Here is a 12,720-nt window from a genome sequence, read left to right as displayed (position 1 = left end):
GATGTACGTATTCCATGACATTGTATATTCACGATAACATCAAAACTCTACACCAAATCACAGATATCTTAAAGGCTATCCAAGATCATATAAGTTAAGGGATTTTGAAATAGAAGTATCTGGTGTCCGTTTTAAAACGATTTCTGGACTATTTTTTTAAACATATGCATTAAACTGACGCAAATTTGTATTGATATACATCCATAAACTCCAAGCTTTTGAATAAACATATTCAGGTCTACTGATATATATATCAAAAGAGTAAACACAGTATACTTATAAGAGAGGGTTTTTAGTTACAGTTGAGACCTAACTGCCAAAACACCTGTAAAATACTAGTATACATTTCTAAACATAATAACAACTCTTACCTGCTATCAATCTACTGTCTGTCACCCCTCCTCTCCGACATCTCACTTTGTGTCCTTGTCCCGTGTCCGTCACAGGTTTATTTTGTTGAACTTGCCCTAGGGTAGAGCCAATCAGATGGTGGCACTGTCTCCTTAATGTGCATTCCTACCTACAGTGCTTACCTCCCTTTGTGTAATTATATCCATTTCCACTAACTTCTGAGTGAGTGGTGTTTGTTTAACGCCGCAACCAACGAGATTCAAAACGGCTTGTATCCAGTCTAGACCAAGCAAGCCATTTGCTGACAAGCAACAACCTGACTCGCATTCCCCATAATGATAATAACACGATACCTGACTCACATACCCCATAATGATCATAACCAGATATCTGACTCACATACCCCATAATGATAATAACACGATACCTGAGTAACATACCCCATAATGATAATAACATGATACCTGACTCACATACCCAATAATGATGATAACACGATACCTGACTCACATACCCAACAATGATGATAACACTGTAATCAAGCATGACAATATACTATTTCACATATTGTAAGTATGGAATAGTTTGAAACAGTAACGCAGTTTCTAGGAGATATTTCAAAGATTTACATTTGAATGCCAAATAAAGTATTTTTTCAGTCGTTGTTGTCATATTCATGATGCAATGAGTGAGGTTTCGAAGAGAACTGAAACTTCCTAATTTTCTTGACTGACTGAGTGACTGAGTGACTGAGTGAGTTTGGTTTTACGCCGCTTTTAGCAATATTCCAGCAACATCACGGCGGGGGACACCAGAAATGGGTTTTCTTTACTGAGTTCAAATGAAGTTTGTATGTTTCACAGTTGTTTTTGTTATGTCTTCTATGTATATTTTTGACAGTTCCACACATGTCAATTATGATTTTTTAAATTTCCCGGTAAATATTGTTCTTCGAAACAGCCACACTGGTCGTAGAATCAGGTACGGCATATATTCAGCGTGTTGGTTATTCGGGCTGAAGTGAGACCGGCGTATATTGTATTCCCCAGATGTGACGGGGCTGATAAGCGTATATATACATGTTGTTTCAGCGGAGTACTTCCCGCGGGCACGATTTTGATCGATCTGCCACGTCCGCTAACATATGCCGCAAGGTATACGATACATATCACTACTGATAGTGTACGTGTTACGTATTATGTTTCTCAATTACAGAACTATTTGCTTGCTCATCGTGCTGATGAATACTGAAAATGTCTTAATTCAGTCAACTGACTGACTGATCCACCAGACGCTGACACTGACAGTGTTAACTCGGAGAATTTCTACATTTTAAAATCCTAAACCTTACATGTCAGTATGTCACATACATATAGTATGACCAGAACTTATTGAGAATTTTAGGAATATGTTTAATTGGATTTCTAGTATAAACAGCCGTGACCAGCTATCAAGTGCTTGGTTTCATTCAAGAGAGACAACTCCGTTAATCCTTTTTCATTAGTTTGTGAAGAGTTACCCCCCTTTGTTTACTTGCTAGCAGACGACATTTTCAGTGATCCTCAGTATGGATGATTTAGAGAAGAGGAAGTTGCTTTCAGAGTATTATAACAAGGACATCAGATCAGCTAAAGTGATTTCAAGTAGAACAGGCATCCCTTTGTCAACTGTTTATCGTGTTTTGAAAAATATTGCAAATGGATATGGCATTGAGCACCAGGGAGGCGGAGGTAGGCCCAGAAAATTGACTGTCGGTGACAGGAGGCGGCTTGGTATTCTTGTTTCTAAAAACAAACGAAGGAGTTTAGAAAACTTAAGGCTGGATATGATTGATAGAGGAACTGTGGCTGTCTGTAAGAAAAGTCGAGGAATTCAATCACCGATCATGAAACCTGAACAAAAGGAGCGAAGGTTGAACTGGTGCTTACAGCATATAAATTTTAACTTGGACAATGTGATTTTCTCAGATGAAAGTTCAGTGTGGCTGTTTCCTAATACACTGAAATTCTGGACCAAATAAACCTTAGTATCAGCGCCCAAAGTATACAGTCCGAAATTTAACGTGTGGGGTGGCATATCTGTGTTAGGGGCAACGCCCCTCTGTGTATTTGAAGGGAATATGAACAGTGAGCGGTACACAGATATTCGCGAGGGACATTTACTTCCATCAGCTCACGTGTTCTATGGAAATGTTTGGATTTTCCAGCAGGACAACGACCCAAAACACCGTTCAAAGCATTCACAGGCCTGGTTTCGGACCCAAAAGATGACATTATTAGATTGGCCAAGTTATAGCCCTGACCTAATTCCAATTGAAAATGTTTGGGGACTTATGAATGAAAGTGTCAATAAGAAAAATCTGACAAATATTGCTGAAATGAAAGAAGAGGTGGTCCGATATTGGGACAGCATGGACCACGACTTTCTAACTTCTTTGATCAGTAGTAAGCCCCGCCGCATTGAAGCCTGCATTGCTGCCCATGGTGACTTGACAAAATACTAACTGTTCACCTGTCTTTAAATCTGGAGTTATGTTCTGCTAATATTCACATTTAAAACGTGAGTAATGAGTGAAAACAATTAAAAAAATTACAATCTTTAAATTCTCAATAATTTGTGGTTGTACTGAAAATGCCGAGCCCATAGTTGACCGATTATGTCACTATATTGGCACGCAATTCCATGATATCCATGCAACGCAAATACAGCCAAGCATCAGTCTAAGCAGGGAGAATAGAAGACGTGGATTACCCCTGGTCTAAGTATACGTTCAACAAGGGAGATAGTTTGCTAACTCGGATAACGGTGTTATCATCACGTCGAATATTTGGTAATAAAGAACTCTCCCCCTTGTTCATCACACCAACTTCTAAATGCCACTAAAATAAATTAAGTTCTTCAAAGGCATTTAAAAGTTGGTGTAGAAATACAAGACGAATCTTATGGATAACAACTTGTTTATATGTTTACCACGACGTATCTGGGCAAGTTCTTCTCCCTTCTTCAGGTATAAGACAATTGCTCTTTTACGGGGACTTTCGGTAGGTAGTCGTATTTACCACTCTATTATATTAAAGAATATCACTTTCATTCAAAATTCAATTCCTTGAGCTATACGGTCGAGTTTCATTTCGCCAACATTTGTGAACGCTGGTGATGTATTTGCACAGATGTGCACGTTTTGTTTTCATATTGTGCAATTCATTTCTGATATTACCCACCGTAATGAAGACAGACATACAGACTGTATACTACACTTCCATCTCTGTATATATACATTGACTATACAGTAAAAATGCCAATAAAATGTCGGTCACTCCTGCACGGAGTCATGAGACTGCTATAAAAATGTATAACAAACTGAGTGAACGTTTACGCCGCTTTTAGCAATATTCCAGCAATATTACGGCGGGGGACACCAGAAATGGACTTCACACATTGCACCCAAGAAGGGAATCGAGCCCGGGTCTTCGGCATGACGAGCGAACGCTTTAACCACTAGGCTACCATATGTATAGCCCTACAACAATCTGAGATTTTCGTAATACATACTTGTGACATTGTATCAAATAATTGTGGAACGTTGCCCGGTCGTCCACTGAAGTTAAAGCGGGACAAAGTTCGGTCAGGTTGGCAGCCGTACAACACTCTCCTCACAAAACTTGAGGGGGGAAACAACGTGAAATACCAAACGTGCATACATAGATCACATATTAACAGTCTCCACTGAACCTGGGATTAGGATGACATTATCTGTGGCTGACATTAGCTGGGCTGGGTTTCATTTACTACAGGCGTTCAGTCGCCATAGGTTCGAATCCAAGATTCAGCACCAAGGCCGTTCTCGTTGGTATGATTGTCTTGGAACATCAAGCCGACACACCCAGTGGTTCCTAGAGATCCGGAGAAGGGACGTCGGTTGAGAAAATAAATATCTATTATCTCGTGGTCTCGACTTGTTTTCTCGTGGCCTCGACTTAGTATCTCGTGGCCACGCCTTACTATTGCTATATATTTTCTCATCCGATGTCCCTTCTACGGTTCCGTAGGTTCCGTGATGGTTACAGCATGTGAAGTACAGCCCCGCACACAGCGCTGATCGACCTGTTGCTGATACCGGGCAGACGAATAATCTGTTATGTAATACACTGTTTTCGTCATTTGTGCCTGAACATGACAAGACACGGACGCTCGTATCACCGCCTTTATACTATTTAAGCCGACTTCAATCCACGCAATAAATTATAAAACTCCAAACACACCACACTTGTACCAAGAAAAGTAAATATCTTCTGTCAGTGTCTGTCTTTTCTCAATTTGTGTACATATATTTGTAGCAGAACACGACTACTTTGCTAGAAATGTAGCAAGTCCATTTACATGTCAAGATAATCGTGTACACCATTGTTATACCTGGGAGTACACCCTCTAATGAAAGATAGTGACATATCGGCTCGATAATGAGCCGATACCGGTCACATTGTGATAACAACATGTTACAGTTGTCGATACACGAGTATTTTAATAGCAGATAATCCAACATATATTGTTGATAGTGGTGATAATGAAAACAACTTGCTGTTGTCATTGTTCCGATGATGGCCAGGAAATTGATGTTAGGATGCCAGCTGTACCCCCACCCCGCGTGTCCCCCCACCCCGTGTGTCCCCCACAACCAGGTGTGTAAGCAGGTCCATATCACCATGGGTATTAGTTATCTATAAACACATCTTCCCTCCCCTGATATAAACACAACTGCCCCCGGAACAGAACATTTGAACGGAACAATCAGCTTTATTTTGTGCACAGTGGTGAACGTAATATTAAACATAGTCTGTCTCACAGTCCCTGAACCACATTATTTTCCCACAGTCCCTGAACCACATTATTTCCCCTACTGCCTAGCCCTCTCTGCAGTACTAAAGCCCTAAATAAAGCAAGTCTAGATTTCCCCAGGTTCTGAATCTCTGGTCTTCCTGGGGCTCCTTTTCAATTTAAATGGGCTTGTTTGTTACTGTCGAACTAATATATATTCAGAGACTAATCATTAGTCTATATTAAACAGTGAATGAGTGAGGTTTATATGTCTCACCCTCACGAATGACGAAAACAGTGTGTCACATAATACGTACATACTGTTCTATTTTATTATTACCGTCACCGTTCTTATCGTTAGGAAATGTTCGACAGAAGTTAATTACGTAAGATAAGCATACGATAACCACCGTTCGAGGACCGTTGAGTCTCTAGACAAGATGTGCCCTAGGATACATACGATTTCCATCAACCCTCAGTCTCTGATTTCCATCTTTACCCTTGCGGGTAATATATAACAGGAGGCTCAATACTTCCATTCTTTTACTCTGCAAAGCTTTTCTTCGTTTATATCACAACCTTGGAGAACACGGTTCGTCTTCTTTTCCAGTTACAAGATTGCATATTGCATTTATATGACCAAAGTTAGACATATCTTCAACTACAAGGATATCCAGGTGGGGGAGTTGAACATGCTGTTCATAAAGCAGTAAAAGTCCCAAGAGAGACACTTATGAAAACAAAAGACACAAATACAGAGATGGACATTCTTCCATTTGTTTGTACCTACAGTCCTAATAACTGTACAATTATGCCCATCATAAAGGAAAACCTTCCAATTTTGTATACAAGTGTTGCTCTATAAAAGGTTTATCTTTGCGTACATTTATAGGTAGCACCAGGACGCCTATAAATCTAAAACAAAGCCTTTGTCCATCTAAATATTCACATATACAAACACTGTCAATGTAACAAAATGACACACACCTCGATGCGGAACTTGTTCAATCATAACTGAAGACTGCAGATTTACATTTTGTGAAGACAAACTATTTGCTATCAAAGCCAACATGAACTGCCGCAGCAAAAATGTTAAAAACGGTATGAAACCCTTTAATACAATAAGAATTTTAAGTGCCTGTCAGATTATCGAATACAGATTCAAACCAGATGATATGTATTCGTTCTATTGTTACTACGAACGAAACTGTGCGATTTGGGCAAAATATTCTAACTGGTCTAAAATAGACTTGTTTTCTTCTCGTTGTACTTCGAGTCGGTCTCGCGAGACTTTCACCGATGACGTCACTTCCTTCAACCCAAGTGTTTGGCATTGCATCTGCGTCCTCAAGAATCCGATAAGTTTTTCTTTACTGCGTATATCACGAAGTAATGTCTCTTCTGAAAACAGAAGTAGATATGTGAAAGATTTCAACATGTTTGATATAACGGGAGTACCTTCAGACTTCGGCATTGTTTCCTCAGTGTTTTTGGTAAGAGAGTTTCACAAAATATGTGATAAGTATTGTGATATAATTTGTAAGGTTTGTGGTGCTTAGTTCTAAAAGTAGGCCGGATATATGACTGTAGTATTAGTACTAGTGTTTTTCGTCACTATATGGCTGAAACATTGCCGAGGTGACGTTAAATTTTAACACAACTCACTCACTAGTGTTTTTCGCCGCTCTCAGAAACATCCAAGCTGAACGAAGGCAGCTGTAAATCATCGATTCTTGGAGCAGACAATCCAGTGACTGATATCACGAGCAACGATGCCCGCCGTCGCTGTATATTGTCACGCAATCAACCAAGTCAAATCACAGGGCCCGACTCAACAGTCAATATGTCGAATTGTAGGCCAAGCAAGGGCTACTGGCGTAGGGATCGATCCTAACCCGACACCCCTAGGTAGTGGTGGTAGTAGAACGAGATATAGTTGTCTGAGACGTATTGTTATATACAGTGCCTAACCGTAGATGTAGCAAAATGTTATCTCTAAAAAAAAGTCCATTTTGTATTTTTAGCTGGTGAGATTTACACGTGTCTTCATAAGGACGTCTCACCATATGTATTTGCCACAGTCGGTTTACTCATAACTATCACCCGTGAAGAATTAGAATTGTTCAGTAACCCATGCTTGTAAGAGGCGACTAACGGGATCGGTTGTCAGACTCGCTAACTTGGTTGACACATGTCATCCGGTCCCAATTGCGTAGATTGATGCTCATGCTGTTGATCACTTGATTGTCTGGTCCAGACTCGATTATTTACAGACCGCTGACATAAAGCTGGAATAGTGCCGAATGCGGCGTAAAATTAAACTCACTCACTCACTACCCATGACTATCTGCTCAAAACAGATGGAGATGGACCTTTTAAGTGTATCTCTTGCGATAAAGTGGTCACCATCAAGCATATTCTGCTTGATTGTGTTGACTTTTCAAATGCAAGGGATTCACATTATCAAACAGTACATCTGAAAGATCTGTTCAACCGTGCATCCCATTGTGAACTACTAAAGAGAAATTGGTCTTACTATAAATTGTAACTATGTATGTGTATGACAAATTGCTTGTTTTTAAATTTAGTATTATGATTTTTTTTTTCTAATTGTAAATAATAATGTAATAAAAAAATATGTTATTTAAAAAAAACCCTTCACACTTTGTAATTAAGGTGGACTTGTGTATATGTGGAGGGTTGGTCTCGTCGCTACATGGCTGAACTAATGCTGATGAGACGTGAAACTTTAACTCACTCTCACTTATGAACACAATGACAACACACGTACCAGATGACGGTACTGAACCACAGTACCTGCCATGCTGTACTTGGTGTAGACCTTCTTCCTCCTGCGGGCGAGCTTCTCCTTCTCCAGGCGAAGTGTTTCTGTAACCTCCGCCAGATGGCGCAAACCCTGGCGAAATTTCTTCAAGTAGGGCCCTGTGGTTTGAGCCACACGATTACGCCTTTTTATTACTCGGCCTGTAAATATAGAACGTTAAAGAACCCGGGTTTTTTTTCAGATTAAGTAGCCCCCTTCTTCTGAAATTACCCTTCATTGTAAGGACTCGAAGAAACTCGTGTACTACTTCGGGCAATCTTCGAGCGATGTGAATTTTTAATTAATGTGTGGTAGTTCCGATTGCTGCATGTGTGAATCTAATCGTGAGTATTACCGGGATCCATTTTGTTGTTGTAGATACCCTGGACCTATTGGCCTTATTTGGTCCATCACAACTATCACAGTATTTCCCCGTGAAGATCCGGGGTAAAATTGATCTTCAGAAACCCATGCCTGCCGTAAGAGGCGACTAACGGGATCGGGTGGTCAGGCTCGCTGACTTGGTTGACACATGTTATCGTATCCCAGTTGCGTAGATCGATACTCATGCTGTTGATCACTGGATTGTCTGGTCCAGACTCGATTATTTACAGACCTCCGCCATATAGCTGGAATATTGCTGAGTGCGACGTAAAACTAAAAACTCACTCACTCACTCATTTCCTCAACTGTTTTCTCCTGTTTAACACGCATTAAAAGTTGTCAAATGCGGATACAGTGGTTTCTCGGAAGTTGTAAACACATGCTATCATAGGTACTAATACAAAGTTCAGAGGTGAACGTACTATTGCCTGTCCTATTTTCCCATGTTTGCCATTGAGACAATACCTGCATATGAGTGGAGTTGTATTTGGCTGAATGTCTGGGGCCACATCCTCAACACACAGGCAACTATTATGAACGCTGATGCTGAATCTCTCATCTCCATCTTGCGCAGCTAGGATAGACGGAATGATTATAACAGATTGTGAACTGTCGTAGTGGCAAAGAGACATGAGCGTTTCATGTGCACTGACTTGTTTTCCCAGTGTTTTGTGGTGCTGAATTATAAAGGTAGGCATGAAAGTAGAAACAAAACGATCCTAAAACGATCCTTAAACGATCCCCAGACCTTTAATTTGATATGTTTAGGTCCAAACATCTGTAAGATTGTGCTTAACGTGACAAAGACCCGTATACCACTGACATGATTATATTTGGAACATAATGTTCCTTCGTGTGGTGTATGGGGCGGAGACGTTGTCTTCACAGATGCCAGTTGTCCTCGTCACCATGAACATAGCCTGGTATATGTGTACGTGCTTATTGTGATATTTGACCAAGTTTGCTGCAAGTTCTGGTGGTAGATGTCATATGCTAGTAACTGAAGCTGATTGCACAGCTAATTTCAATATATATTTCACACCTAATCCACATTTGACTTATTGAATTATGATATGCAGTTTATTTAAACATGTAAAAAATTTAAATTCTAAACAGGCTTCAAGTTGTTAAAATTCTAAACATGCTTCGATTGATGGGGGTGTTTAGTCATTTCATGTGCTTGGAGTGAGTGAGTGAGTTTAGTTTTACGCCGCGCTCAGCAATATTCCAGCTATATGACGGCGGTCTGTAAATAATCGAGTCTGGACCAGACAATCAAGTGATCAACAGCATGGGCATCGATCTACGCAACTGGGATACGATGACGTGTCAACCCAGTCAGAGAGCCTGACCAAACGATCTCGTTAGTCGTCTATCATTCTAACCCAGATCTTCATGGGTCTCATGTACTTGGACCCTAAACGTGTTTGGCTAGAACACAAGAAATATGTATTACTTTAAGTGTTTAACCACACTCATTAACAGGTTTATAACTAAACATATCCTGTTTGTTTCTTTACAGTGTAACAATCATGAAATCATGTCGGACACATAGTTGACTCTCTGCGCACATAGTGTTGTAACAGGTCCGAAACATGCATTTGGTGAATTGTTTAAATACGCATATCCTATTGGCCCAAATGTTTCTATTCATACCTTGCCGGGTTTTTTTTCTTTTTGTAGTTTTTTGTTTGTTTGTTTGTTGCCTTCGACTATATCAACATCGGCGATTTCTTCAGACATACCTGAATAGACTCCCTGAAAATACGCACATGGCGCCAAATCCATTCTTTCCTGTTTTCGTCATCCCAAGTATTTTCCACGTGGTCGCTGGTCTGAGCGCTTGTACTTGTCACGAATTGTATGGGAATACTGGGCAGAAAAGAGACGGAATATATATATTGACAACATTTCAGTGTCAACTTGAGATATAGTGGCTGTCTCTACACAAGTTTCAACTGGGCCGCACAGCCACACGCTTACCACAGCTGGAGATGTTCGATGTTTTTAACTCTAAAGAGCTGGCAAACTAACATCACACAGTACTGATTGATTTTCAGATATACCACATGCGTGTGCTTATTTGCTACACACAAAAAGTAGGTTCGTGAACTTACCCAAGCATAAGGAGTGGGCCTGCTAAACAAATAACCCATGACAAGAAAGCCACATAGAAGGCCGATCTGTAGAAGACATCACTCAGCCAGTACACCTCTCGGTCAGTCAACGAGTGCCGACCGGCTAAGATCGGCGGGCCCTTATGACTGGAAACCATCTTGGATGATGTGTGCCGTTTTGTGACGTCATCGACAATAGAAAACATGATGTGACGTCACAAAGGAGCATCTGCGATAAAATGCTGGGATCAGACACAGTAAATACGCCGTCGGTTCCAAATGAATTCCCGTGCTTCAAATACTCAATAACACCCGGAAATTCGCCAACACATGATGTTCATCTCCTAAATACAGTTCGCTCTACCACCATGTATAGTGTAATAAAACACACTTTCGCCCTGAACTATTATAACGTTAAAGCACTCGGACGCTACAGTTAAAGTACGAGGACGTTAAAGTACGAGGACGCTTGCGTCCGAGTGCTTTAACGTTATAATAGTTCAGGGCGAAAGTGTGTTTTATTACACTATACATGGTGGTAGAGCGAACTGTATTTCATTTCTAAGATGCCAAATTTAATACTTTCTAAGGATAATTACGATTAATTTAAGGCAGAAAACAAACGACCGTGTCGGTGACCTAAGTTAAGAAGCCTCGCACAGGGCTAACTGGCGCGCTGTTCTATTGATGTGTCTGCCCCCCTACGTTAGACGAACGTTACCAGAAAAAAACAAATGATAACAGTTTGATGACGGTTTACGTTCGGATTAAATATCTTCTCTGAATTATTTTAATTACATCTGTCATGAACGTAAACCATATTGGGCAATATGAACGTTGCATTTCTACTACCAACGTAAGTTTAGATCGGTACATCCAGATGAAGCTGAGTAGTCAAGCGACATTCCACGATTGCATTTTGGGAATGTAAACTTTGCGAACGTTACCGTGTCGCTGAAAACTTGTGAGTCGAATTGACACATTTTAACCGCCGTAAAACATAAACGTAATGTTTCCACCAGTGATGTTAGCTGCGTGAAGCAACAGCAAACCAAGAAACGGGATGCAACGCAGTAGTTTAATGTAGGAGGCCGTACGAGGCGATGATAACTGACATGCATCGTGACGTCGCTTACATTGTGACGTAATGTAAAATGGTTCGATTACGAGGGGACACACTAGAATGGCGCAGTGACGGGATAACGTCATTCAATTGTTACGTCATAAAAAAACTATACCTTTATTGTCTGATAATGTATCTTTTTTTTCGATTGTTCTAACCGCTAGGCATCTTAGAATTCGGATTATGGGTGTGAGTAGTTGATGTATTGGTTATCATAAATATACAATTTAATCCAATTATATCTAATAGCAGTATGAAAGTGAATTATGAAATTAATCTGGTTTGGGTGAGGTAACCCTCACTCTAGACTAACGCTTAATCTGTGATAACGTATATATATAATTTTGACAGAAATAATTAATTTAAATTGAAAAGGAGTCCCATTGAGAAGGGAGATGAACCTGAAGAAATCTGGAATGATTCATTTTTTTTAGCTTTAGCATTGCGGAAGTGAAAATAATGCGGGGACTGTGAGAGAGACTAATATATTTCATGTTTCTAATCTATATAAGATGTTTCCAATACAGATATCTGTATGATAAGGGACCCTTCATAATTTATGGCTAGGGGGCGTGGGTGTATGTGTGATGATGCTGATTTAAAGTGTGTGTGCCCCATTTTGTACTGGCAGGTAGAGGGTCATCAATTTTGTACACATGCACTAGGGGGGTCAGCAACTTTGTACATAGCAATATTTAAAAATTATGGTTAAAAGTTGGGGGTTGGGGGGAGAGAGTGCGTTGCCTATTGCTTTTGCACATGACATGCAGGGGGGTCACTTTGAACATTAAATTTAGGAGGGTCATTCACATTGTACATGCTTATCAATCACACACACACACCCACCCCCAATAATGAATGCTCCCTTAACAGGAAAGTGCGTGAAATTTACTCCTGAGGAGTCATCCTGCTGAAAATTTAGCTTTGACACTGTTCATGTGTTGTCTCCTATTGCATCTCCTTCAAATCAGTTACCTGTGTATAAATAACCTTAATCACACCAAATTTTAAAGTAATGCAATTACTCAACACCAAAAGTCTAGTCTCATTTCACCATCTGATTTTTTCTGTCCGTGTTTAATTCCCACGTTTTTATTTTCAAGAAA

At 40.1% G+C, this 12,720-nt stretch overlaps 1 protein-coding gene across 1 annotated transcript; it reads right to left on the bottom strand.

Moving 5' to 3' along the window:
• Nucleotides 1-6,137: 6,137 nt before the first annotated feature.
• Nucleotides 6,138-10,742, bottom strand: LOC124276675. The gene is made up of 6 exons (XM_046712315.1): nucleotides 10,492-10,742; nucleotides 10,120-10,246; nucleotides 8,840-8,948; nucleotides 7,984-8,151; nucleotides 6,357-6,567; nucleotides 6,138-6,155 (listed from the first exon to the last, which is right to left on the bottom strand). The coding sequence occupies exons 1-5, from the start codon at nucleotides 10,695-10,697 to the stop codon at nucleotides 6,362-6,364; spliced, it is 816 nt and encodes a 271-aa protein (XP_046568271.1). The 5' UTR covers nucleotides 10,698-10,742; the 3' UTR covers nucleotides 6,138-6,155; nucleotides 6,357-6,361.
• Between the last annotated feature and the right edge of the window lie 1,978 nt (nucleotides 10,743-12,720).

This window comes from Haliotis rubra, unplaced genomic scaffold, assembly GCF_003918875.1.
Source record: "Haliotis rubra isolate DU_JTF1 unplaced genomic scaffold, ASM391887v1 Scf211, whole genome shotgun sequence".
NCBI classification, from domain to species: Eukaryota; Metazoa; Mollusca; class Gastropoda; order Lepetellida; family Haliotidae; genus Haliotis; species Haliotis rubra.
Note: the sequence above shows the minus strand (reverse complement) of the source record. Positions and strands in the feature narration are given on the sequence as shown.